The 12533-nt window shown below is 37.7% G+C and overlaps 1 protein-coding gene across 3 annotated transcripts in view; it reads left to right on the forward strand.

The window, feature by feature from the left end:
* PTPRR (protein tyrosine phosphatase receptor type R) overlaps positions 1–12533 on the forward strand; it is a 270659-nt gene that overhangs the window by 226332 nt on the left and 31794 nt on the right. For all 3 annotated transcript variants that reach the window (XM_070454591.1, XM_070454592.1, XM_070454594.1), the window contains 2 exons: positions 2686–2765; positions 3194–3331. In XM_070454591.1, the coding sequence (XP_070310692.1) occupies positions 2686–2765; positions 3194–3331 (218 nt within the window). The remainder of the gene's footprint in view (positions 1–2685; positions 2766–3193; positions 3332–12533) is intronic.

Raw genomic sequence — 12533 nt, forward strand, 5'->3', positions numbered from 1 at the left:
GAATTCATCATTAATCCCAGAAACAATTCCAGATATTAAGAGCGCTAACTATGGGAACATTTACAGTTTCAGAAACAGAGTACTAAAGAGTCCTGTTTTCACATAATAACCATCACTGCACTGGCAAAATCACCGCTGTCCACAGAAGCTCTGTACAATGAGGGAAATGTTCTATATCTCCCGTGTGTGCCGAGTGCTCAGTCTTCTGACTCTTCTGTGGCCCCATGGACTGTAGCCCGCCAGGCTCCTCTGTCCATGGGATTCTCCAGGCAAGAAGACTGCAGGGGGTTGCCATTTCCTTCTCCAGGGGATCTTCCTGACCCAGGGATCGAATCTGTGTCTCTTAGGTCTCCTGCATTGGCAGGTGGGCTCTTTACCCCTAGCGCCACCTGGGAAGCCCGTATCTCCCATGAGACAGTCATTAGCTGCATGTGGCAATAAGCACTTGAAGTTTAGTGAGTGCACCCCCACAGAACTGACTTTTTTTAAAGAAAGCAGCTTATTTTTATTTTTTTAAATATTTATTTATTTTATTTGACTGTGCTGTGTCTTAGTTGTGGCACGTGGGACCTTGGGTTGTGACATGCGAGCTCTTTAGTTGCAGGATGTGGGGTCTAGTTCCTTGATCAAGGATAGAACCTGGGCGGCCTGCGCTGGGAGCGTGGAGTCTTGGCCGCTGGAGCAGCCGGGGAGTCCCAAGGAACTGACTTTTAAATTTTGCTTTGTTTTAATTAACTTAAATTTACCTACACGTGGCTACTGGCTACCATATTGGACAAAGCAGGCCTAGATTCTTCTCTCTCTTCCTCAACAAATTTGAAGGTGATTCCCAATCACCTTGAAGGTGTGACCAGTCCCTGCCCTTCCTTCCATTTCCCTCTTCTCCTGAATTCATCTCTGAGAACTATCCTCTTCCTCTCATCTCCGCCTTTGTCCATCACTAGCAGTGACATGCTTTTTCCTTATCTAATAGCTTCCTCTCTGACTTCAAACCTTAAACACGTTTCTTCCTGAAGAGGAAATCTTCAGACCAGTATGTGGTGTTCAGTTGCTGTCATGTCCAACTCTTTGCAGCCCCAAGAACTGCAGCACACCAGCCTCCTCCATCATCTGTCTCCTCGAGTTTGCTCAAATTCATGTGCACTGCGTCAGCCCAGTATAACCTTTGACAAAATCTGATATGATTCTAATCAAAATATCAGGATCCAGGTATCATTTTGTCTATTAAATAGAAGATTTAAGATTGTCAGAGGTATTTTAAAGAGATGGAGAAGAGGGCAGACTTTCATGTGTTCTGTACACCAGACCTATGTGTGCATAATACTTTGTAGAGAGGAAAAGAGAAACAAGAAGGAAAGAAGAAGAGAGGGAAGGATGGAGGAAGGAAAAGGATGAAAGGAAGAAGGGAAGAGAAAAAAGAATGAAAGGAAGGAAGCAAAGGAAATAAAAAGAGCAGGAGAGAGGAGCAAATGTGATCAGTGTCCAATGTAACACTGAATTCATGCACTGCATGAATAAAATTATAATAGTAAAGATGAAAACAGTAATACGTGATGGCAATAATGACAAAATTCTGTTTTTTATTATTTGGCTTTTTATTAGACTAAACTAGCTTTAAAAAGGCTTCAATTCATTTTCATTTTCTCCTCCATATATATATTGTATTGTATATTGTATTTTTTTAAGTATTTCAAAATCTCTAAATATTTAGAAATACTGTAAATTACCAGTTTTCAACATAAATTTAGCTTAGCTTGACAAGGAACCTGCTTCTAAGCAATTTTGGGGTTGAGTTCCCAGTAAATCATATACATCATAGGCATTATAAAAACTGAAGGAAGTGGGCTTCTTTTCAAGTGTGAGTGGTTTAGGCCATTTGTGGAAACTTTTAACAATCAGTGGATACTGAAAAGAAATAGTTTTCTCGTCCCCTTTGCTATGAAAGGAGACAAACCTAGAAGAAAAGCATTCTTTTAACTCTTTCTAATTGAAATTAATTCTGATATTAAACCCACTCTGAGCCACATATCAAGTAGAAATCACGAAAGATATAAAAGTTAATTAAAGACAGCCTTTGTTCTCAAGGGGCTCATAGTAATCCATTGAGGGCAAGCAAGAATCGAAGCACTTAAAATACAAGATATTAAATACTAAAATAAAATTCAAGCAGCCTGAGCAAAGAAGGGAATGCCTAATTCTGCCAGGAAGACAAGGAAGGAAGTATCTCTTGAACTGAGCCCTGAAGAATGAGGACAACTTGCCATGTCAGGGAAACAATATGCGCAAAAACAGAGAATCTGCAAGAATGTGGAGTAGTTGGGAGATTGCCCTTGGCCCTTGTGACTAGAGTATGTACTCTATGTACACACGGAAAAGTGATGATAGATACATGCATGCTCAATCATGTCTGACTCTTTGTAGCCCTATGTTGTGTCTGACTTTTGCAACCCCATGGACTGTAGCCCACCAGGCTCCTCTGTCCATGGGATTCTCCAGGCAAGAACACTGGAGTGGGTTGCCCTTCCCTTCTCCAGGGGATCTTCCTGACCCAGGGGTGGAACCTAGGTCTCCTGCATTGCAGGCAGATTCTTTACCATCTGAGCCACCAGGGGAGCCCCATTGACATTCTAAGAAACTTAAAAGAGTAAATCTGGTTAACCTATTCTTTCTTGTTTTCTTCATTAGATCCCCTCAGTAGAGTATGTTTAAGACCAAAAAATGTAACTGATTCATTGAGCACTTACATCAATGCTAATTATATTAGGGTAAGTAAATAAACCTAAATTTCTTTCTGATAAGCATGTCGATTTACTATCTGGAATTGTTGGGGTTTTTTTTTTTTCACCCATCAGAATAGATTAATTTTGATTTAACTTGGTTACTAGAAAGTTTTGTTTTGCTCTCTTGGTCATAATCAATGTTGGTAGGTCTTCCTTTCCTGTGTGTCTGTGGCCACAGTGCTCCCTCTGAGGTGCTCTGGGGAGGACTAAGCTTCACAACCCTCAGTACCATGTGCTATGCTTGACTTGAGAGAACAACCACAAGAAAGGTGGTGCTACAATCAATGAAGCCTCAAAAGCCTGTGTAGCTTTTGGACCTGCAGAGTTTCTTTGTTTTGAAGATCTTTCACCTAAACTTCCAGTGCAAGGCATGGATTTCAAAGCCAACATTTTTTCTTTTTTTCTCAAACTAGGGCTACAGTGGCAAAGAGAAAGCATTCATCGCCACACAGGGCCCCATGATCAACACCGTGAATGATTTCTGGCAGATGGTTTGGCAGGAGGACAGTCCCGTGATTGTTATGATCACAAAACTCAAGGAAAAAAATGAGGTATGACCTTTTCCCAAGTGCAGAACATTGTATTTTTTCTGTTGCTCTAGAACAGAGATCATTTAAGGAAAATTACCATATACTTCCTAACAAATTTAAGATGTTAAGACATTGAAAGGCTAGGTCAGCTCAGCTTATGCTCCCAAAAAATGGTAATTGATGTCCTATAAATGATAGCTTTCTTTCAGTGAAATCAATATACTTGGCATACACCATTCACATTTGTATCCATATATCTATGTAAGGAAATGAGGGGCCCTGAATCACCACTCTGATTCATAACAGGGAAATAAAAAATTGTCCCTTTACATCATGAGCAATTTTTGAGCACTTCTAAGTGACAGATACTATTTTATTTACTTATGTATTTATTTATGGCTGTGCTGGGTCTTCATTGCTGCGCAAGCTTTTCTCTGGTTGTGGAGAGCGGGGGCTACTCTCTAGTTGCGGTTTGCGGGCTTCTCACCGTGGACAGAGGAGCCTGGCGGGCTGCAATCCACGGGATCGCAGAGTCGGACACGACTGAGCTGCTAATACGCACACGCACTGTGCTGGCTTCTCTTGCGGTGGAGCGCGGGCTCTAGGGTCCTAAGGCTGCAGTAGCTGCAGCTTGTGGGCTCAAGAGCGCAGACTCAGTAGTCGTGGTACATGGGCTTCCTTGCTTCACAGCATGGGGATCCCCCTGAACCAGGGATTAAATCCACATCTCCTACATTTGGCAGGTGAGTTCTTTACCACTTAGCCACCAGGAAAGCCCCAGATACTATTTTAGTTGCTGGCAGTTTATTAGTAAACAAACACAAAGATTCCTGCCCTTGGTAGATTTTAACTTTCTAGTGAGGGGGAGACAGGCAAAAAGCAAGAAGCAGAATTTCATAAGAACATAGCATATTAGATGGGATAAATGCTGCAGGAAAAACAGTAGGGTGGGATAAGGGGACTGGGTATCTGAGCCGTAGGGAGCAGTAGGAGAAGAATAAGCTACAGTATTATACAGGGGGTGGGGGATACATCTCACTGAGAAAGTGAAATTTGCAGAAACATTTGAAGTTAACCAAACCAAATGACTTTCTCAATATTTTCATAAAACAAAATCCAAGAAAGAGACAAAATTAGATCCCACTCCATACTAGTAAACTTTTCTAAGGATCTAGCTTATAGAATATGCTTTCTGTATTTTGCATCATAAAAATAAAACTGTGTAATTCCCAAAGAGTGCTATCCTAGGCACTGCCTACATTTCATGACATCCTATTGAGATAATTTACAGTCTGATTTTAGCCAGCATTTCTGTTTGTTTTCTAATCAAAATTACTAAGCCCACATCTCACCCTGACAATAAGAATTTAAGAAAATGGAAATTTCTCTTTCACTCCTTTGGTGAGTTGCAACCACCGACCATAGTATAACCGTGCTGCTAATGCAGAAAACTCGGGTCCACAAACAGCAACTTAAAGTTCCTTTAAAATTTTGTTGTTTTCTTCCATTTTTGCTACAATAGACAAAGAATCTTTTTCTGAAATTTATCCTGGGGGAAAAAAAAGTATATTTTTGGCCAGTAGATGAAGTTATATACTACATTAGCTATATGCTTACTAAATAAATGCATTTCTATGAATCTTACATGAAAGCCTAAAGTGGCATAATAAAATAATCCCTAATAGTCTTAGCTATTTCCCCCAATGTTAATTTGTCAACATAATAAGCCACTGACAAGTCCTGCACAGTTGTTTAATATCTATGACAATTTATCTTCATGGCAGGAAAAAAATTCTTCAAGTTTTAAAGGTATATTCTCTGTGTATTTATACCCATGTATATATTCATAGAACTTATATAATATAGCAAGCTAGATAATCTGAAAAACCAGTCATACTGAGTGAAATATGAGATGGCATGCATAGCAGAGCTTGGGGGAAAAAGTAAATTCTAGTAGTCAAAAACTGAATAAAATGCATAAAACCAGAGATTTACAGGTTACTTGTGTTTTCATGATAATATAAGAACTGGAGACAAAGCCTTGGGCTTGCAGGAGCCAGGACTTAGAACTGAGACCTTCCATGAAGTGAGCACCTGCAAGGGCTATACATTCAGTGAAAGGGCGAAACACAAAAATAAACCTGCCTGCCAAAATAGGATTATAACAGGAAATTAATCTATCAAAGTCTGGCCTTCTCATGGGATTAGTAGGAAGGTACTCCTGAGTATTCAGAATTCAAAAACCAGGAAGCACCAAGTGGTAAGTAATTAATATAAAATAGTAATTTCTAACATATATAAATCATTTATAAACTAGTTTATATTCATTTAATTAAAAAATTAAAAGTAATACTGCATTGGTATGGCACTTTACAAAAACAAAATCTTCAGCCATCTGCACAGCAAACATTACACAGAATTTCAAAGGAAAAAGCCCAGCAAATATAAACTCAGAAGTCAAACTTCTGAGACACACATGTAAATAACCAACATAAGTAAAAAGCAGAAACAACAAATAGTAGAAATAGACCTATGAGAAATTCAAACAATAGAAACTATAAATACAGGCTTTTTTATAATTAAACATACAAAATATAAAATTTAAAAACTTGACAAAAGAACAATTTACTATCAAAAAAAGACTAGGAAGATTTAAAAACAAACCAAAGTGGCCTAGAAATAAATATTATACAGACAATAAAGTGAAAAAACTTCATGAGAAAAGTTGATTGGCAAGCTGGACACGGTTGAATAAATAATTACTGGATTAAAAAGCAGAGCTAAGGAAATTACCTAGAAGATCAATATGACCAAAAATGTGAAATTAAGTTTCAAAGGACAGTATTTACATGTCCAATATATGTCTAATGGGTATTTTAGAAGAAAAGGGAGAATATAGAAAAAGAAGTAATATTTGGCTAGGTATTTTCCAAAATTGGTAAAAGACTTGATCTCTCACAGTAAATCCTAGATTGGATAAATAAAATAAATCTACAACTAGACACATCTGTGGAATTGAAAAACACTGCAGAGATTGTTTTAACAACCAGAATGACTAACAATTGGCTTCTCAACAGTAACAGCAGAAGCCAAAAATCAGCGGAATAATACCCACAAATGAATGAGAGGAAATCACAGACACCTTAGAACTCACACATGATTTAGCAATGCTTCCTAGATCTGAATAGACTGAACTACTCCTGCCCACTTTGGTTGGAAGTACCATTTTCTGAATAGATTGTCATGATGTGTTTTCTCAAAGAACATGCATACCTTTATTAATTCTATTTATTTTATTAAAAATAAAATCATGCAAAATTGACATAGAAAAAGCACTGTGATTTATGCGATTACATAAATATAAGGATGTAAATGTTTCGAAACAAGTTTTCTTTCCACTGAAAACATTATTTGTTGCATATTTATTAAGGATTAATACTTGGCTATCCCACAAGGATTGGAGAATAGGTTTAGTAACCGTGTAAGATAATTTTTGTTGTCCTGAGCATTTCATTCCTCAAATGTTATGATATATTTGTTTCCTTAGACAAAAAGACAGAGATATGCCAATGGTGCTTTAACTTGTTCTTAAGTCAGGTTTCATCAGGACAGGACAGAAGAAGCCAAGATTGTTGGTTAGTAAGTAAGAATTCCCTAGAAGGTAAGTAGGATGTGACATATTTTAAAGGCCAACAGAGATAATATGAATAATTGGCGAATATGCCAAAGCCCTAACAGACAGTTATATTCTTCCTTTCTGTCCCCAAGATCAAAGTTTGTCATTCTAAGAGAACGGCTGTATGAGATAAATGTGTATTTCAAAGTGACACTGAGTTGGTTAACTGACAGTGCTCAGACATCTCCATTGTGAATGTGAATGTGCAAAGAAATAGACCCCATCTTGTTCTTTCCTTTTCAAGTGCATTAAACCTGAAGCTAACCTGTGGCTTTCCCAGGTGGCACCATTGGTAAAGAACTCACCTGCCAACGCGGGAGATAGACAGGGTTGGATTCCTGGGTCAGGAAGATTCCCTGGGTCGAGAAGATCCCTTGGAGAAGGAAATGGCAACCCACTCCAGTATTCGCAAGGAGAATCTCATGGACAGAGGAGCCTGGTGGGCTACAGTCCATAGGGTCACAAAGAGTCAGGCACAACTGAAGCAACTTAGCACGCAAACCTGTTGGTATCATGCTCAGAGATCTTGTTCTCCAGAGGAGAGTCAAGTAGATCTGTTGAAAGCCAGAATTTTTGAAAAAATAATATCCATATAAAGGATGACTGAGGTTTTTATTTTTCACTTTGGCTGCATAATTCAGAAATTGAAGAGGTATTATTTTTTCTTACCATTTTTAGCCTCCTGCCTTTTTAAATGTCTGAGATATATCTTCTGGAAATATCAAAGTAAATATTGATACATTATGTTACACTTCTGTGTGTAATTTGCTACATGTATTTTCCTGTGGCCAGGCATATTCCAAATATTGCAATAAAGATTTTGACTTCTGTTATTATTGATTGATCATTAAATTAAAATGAAAATTCCTTTCCATCCAGATTCTCTAAAGATGTACAAAGAATACTGTGAAAGAAACTTTGATGTTTTGCAATTCAAAATGATACTGAAAAGTCTGGCTCAAAAGAAACAGGCAGTAGACTTCACACTGCCAGGAAGATGCTGTTTACCAAAAATGTGCCAACTTTCAATTGTGTTAAGCGTCATTGTTCGAAATAGACAAAAATCATTTCCTCAAAAAATATGTGAGGGTGGAGTTATCTTTAGAAATTCCCAGGCTTTGTATTTTCATGAACACTCCTACTTTCTAATAAATAAATAAAAGAAAAAAAGAAGAATTGCCAGCTCTTATTCAATAATCACAATGTTCTCATAGTTACTTTATTAAATAAGAACAGACAAAAAATTTTAAAATAAAGCTGACAAATCAGTTCTCATCTATCGTGAGAAAGGAGAAGTAATTTTTATTGCTGGTAAGTTTGATTTCTTCATTTAGGTAAATCTCAAGGAAGGAATTTCTCTTGAAAGAAATAAAACATTGAAAACACAGTGTTCAAACTTTTAACATGAACTATTGCTTGACTAGAGAAGACACAGCAGCTAAAACCTGAAAAGCTAGAGTTAGATCAGTATAAACAGGACAAGAAGCATTTCTATGTTTCCAAAGTCCTCAGACTAGCTCAGACTTTCCTCTAGGAAAGAAGTGGCTATGAATGTTGGTCATATTATGTGTATGGTGGAAGATATTTTCCACCGACTGCCATTTGTTGAATGTATATAGTAAGCCCAGTTCATATGTTAATTCAGTACATTTTCACTCTATCTCTACAAAGCAAGATTTACTATACCTATGTTATGGATGAGAAATGAAGGTCAGAGGTTGAACCATTTGCCTATAGTCTCAAAGTTAGTAAGTGATGGAGTCCCAATTTTAGTCCAGGTTTATTTGATTCCAAAGCTCATGTACTCATCTTGCTCCGACATAATAAATGGGCTAAATAAGGATGTAAAGTAAAGTGTTAGTTGCTCAGTCGTGTCTGACTCATTGTGATCCCATGAACTGTAGTCCACCAGGCTCCTCTGTCCATGGGATTCTCCAGGCAGGAATACTGGAGTGGGTTGCCATGCCCTTCTCGAGGGGATCTTCCCAACCCAGGGATCAAATCCAGGTCTCCCACATTGCAGGCAGATACTTTACCATCTGAGCCACCTGGGAAGCCCATAAATAAGGATGCAAAACATCAAAAGACAAAGTACCCGCGGTTGCCTTCAAGGAGGACTAAGACACCAAATTATCTTTCATGAAGTGAGGGCATTACTTGGCGATCTGGCCTAACAAAATACTTCTCTCGAGTACTTAATACTGCCATATTCTGTCTTAATATTTACATCTTTCATCTGAGTTCAGCTATGTGACTTAAATACTTAAAAACCCTATTTTGCCCATTGACCTATTCAGCACTTTGCAAGCGGTTTAACCTCAAAAAGCAAAATAAAGAAATTGTATTTTAAGTATTCCCCAATTTCATTCTCTTCCTTTCTCTAAGTGTTAAAATTATGGATAAGATTATTTTAATTACATTTCTTTGTCCAAATAGCCCTTATGATGCCTTACAGTTTTTCAGTAGGGACCTACAGAGTAAGTAGGTGCACAAGGAACATAAATCTGGCAAAGCAACAGCACAAAGAGGCAGACACGACCCCACAGAGCATGCTGGGCAGTTTGGTGTGGTTTGAGCATAGTAGGGAGTGAAGGGAGATGGGCCTGGAATGTTACATTTTGCTGAAGAATATAGAGAATGAAAGAGGGTTCTTTGTATATTCTGCTTTTAACATTACGAGTATTCTCCATATCATTAATAACTCAGCAAAAACATGATTTTAAATGACTGCTGGAATTTCACTGTACGGATGCTAAAATGTATGTAATCATTTCCTTATTAATAGATAAAGTCATTTCTAGTCTTTTTATCCACATCTTTCATTATTAATTTATATTTTTAGCTGTGAAATGACCTGACTAAATGATAAGAACTTTTGAAAAAATATATTCCCAATGTGTTTCCCAGAAATATATCTAACTGTATCATCATCTTTGGGCTTCCCTGTGGCTCAGCTGGTAAAGAATATGCCTGCAATGAGGAGACCCAGGTTTGATCCCTGGATTGGGAAGATGCCATGGAGAAGGGAATGGCAACCCACTGCAGTGTTCTTGCCTGGAGAATCCCATGTATGGAGGAGCCTGGAGGGCTAAGTTCCATAGGGTCGCAAGGAGTCAGACATGACTAAAATGACTAAGCACTCCAATATTTTTGCTTGGAAAATTCCATGGACAGAGGAGCCTGTAGGGCTATAGTCCATGGAGTCACAAAGAGTCAGACATGACTAAGTAACTATCATTACACTACGGCCATTACCTTTAGCATCTAGAATTCTCCAGCTAAACTTGACGACTTTTAGTACTTAGTTCTTCTTTATAAAACATCCAGTGGTGTGTGTGTGTACATTCATTCAACAGATATTTATCAACCATCAACCATCAAGTACCAGTGTAGGCACTTGGATTATACCTTTATTGACAAAATAGTCAAAGATCCCTCCTTTCATGGAGTTAGAATCTAAAAGAGGAGACACAGTAAACAAGAAACAAAAATTTAAACTATTAGATATAGGTACAGTGTTAGGTCTTATGAGGGGTGGAGAAAACATATGGTAGAGTAAGAGAGATGGAATACAGTTTATACCGAGATCAGGAGATCATTTTAAAATGATATATGGCAGCCTATAAGATTCTGATGAATTTATAGAAGTTAAGTAATGACTTAAGTCAAATCACAGCTACTATAGATGACTTTACTTAATTAAATACATCCAAAACAGGTGTTTTTTTACAATACAAATATTAATCAAGTATATCCCATGTTTACCTTAAGTTTCATTATGGAATCTGATGGGTATTTAGATGGAAATGATCAGTTTGTAAGTAAATTATAGTTAAAAATAAAGTAGATCTTTTTAAGCTGTACATTTAAAGAGAAAATAAATTTTCCTGATAAAACACCAGTAATTAATTGTTAATTATACTATGTTATATTCTAAATCCATGAAATAAAATTACATCTTCTCAACTATTATTAGCTAAAAAGATTAGAGTTTAAGTTAGATAATCTAGAAAGTTCATCAAATATACCTAGACATTCTAGAAACCGGGCTGTTTGATCTTCCAAATAACTAATGTTTATTGAACACTAACAGTGTGCTTAGAAATCAATCTTTACAGTAAGTTTATTTGTAAAACTCCATGAAAGAAGACCATTGCGGTCAAGGGCAGTTAAGCAGCCTGCCCAGGCTAAATGCCCAGCAGCCTGACTCCCAACTCCTCCCTCTCACCTCTCTACATACCCTCCTCAAATCATCCTCCTAGTTAGGGTGGGAAGGGAGAAAGTTCCAGTCCAAGCAGTGATTGTGGCCAGAGACAGCAGTATGTGGGCTTGCTTACAGTCCTGGTTTAAAATCTCTAACCATTCTAAGAAGGAACGAGGAGAAGGATAAGCATTTTGACTTGGTTTAAAGAAAAAGTGTCAAGTCTGTTCATTCAAAGTAGCGGACAATTTGAAAATGTGGATTGGAGCTGTGATTGGGGGAGTCATGCTCAAGTTAGAGGTCAGTCTGTGAAGCGTGGGGTGGACAAGAGGCTTCACTCTTTGTACCAAGCATGAAAATAAATGAGCAAAGTCCCATAGTCAGAGTGTCTCTCAGCAAGTTCAGGGAGGGTCATGTTGAAGGATAGTGGAGACCCATTGACTGGTATTCAGCTGTTCTGGAGGATCAGAATTAGATATTTGGTTTCTAGAGAAGCAGCCTGACCCAACACTGCCCAGCACTGCCCAGCAGCCTCAGCTCATTTCCTGAATGACCGGGGGCTGGACAGTTATGCTGCACAAGCAATTGAGAGTGGCCAGGAATTCTGAGGCTGACAGTCCCTAAGAAAAATTACTCACTGTTCTTTCAAACATGCTTCCATTCCAGATATAATTTGGCACCGTAATTTTTAATTCAGCTCTTCTCCATTCAATTGCTGTAACTTGCTTTATTCTAGCTATAGTTAGAAGCCCTCTTATTTGACACATATAATCCAAAAACGTCAGAGTGGAGACTCAAACACAGCAAAAAGCTCTTTTATTTTGTCCTAAAACAGGTACAGTTGTTCCTATTCAGACTTGTTCATTATTTTATTATGAGACAGTCTTTTATTATTTTTAATATTGGCTCCAGGTGATGTAGTTTGTGTAATTCCTGCCCTTTATATATCATTAAAATGTCCCATTTCAGTTTCTTTAAAATGAGAGAACATAGAAAAGTTTATAAAACCGTATGAATGCAGAATTCTGTCTATATTTCCAAACTTTGCCCTTTCATAAGTCTTGTTTGTACCTGATTTGCATACAGTTTTCTTTACTGATTCATTTCCCCGCCCCACATGAAAACCTAATTAACTCACACAATTATTTCATTGAATAATTCTTTTCTTCTTCTTACCCTTATGTTTCATGAATTTATGTAAAGTTTCATTAAATGAATGCAGCTGTCCTTAAGAGGTTTGGATACAAACACCACTTACTAACATACAGCTCAGCAGACAGTGACAGAAGTACTGGATTTAGTAAGAAGCAGACAGTGACAGAAGTACTGGACTTAGTAAGAGAGTG

This window comes from Odocoileus virginianus, chromosome 24, assembly GCF_023699985.2.
Source record: "Odocoileus virginianus isolate 20LAN1187 ecotype Illinois chromosome 24, Ovbor_1.2, whole genome shotgun sequence".
NCBI lineage: Eukaryota > Metazoa > Chordata > Mammalia > Artiodactyla > Cervidae > Odocoileus > Odocoileus virginianus.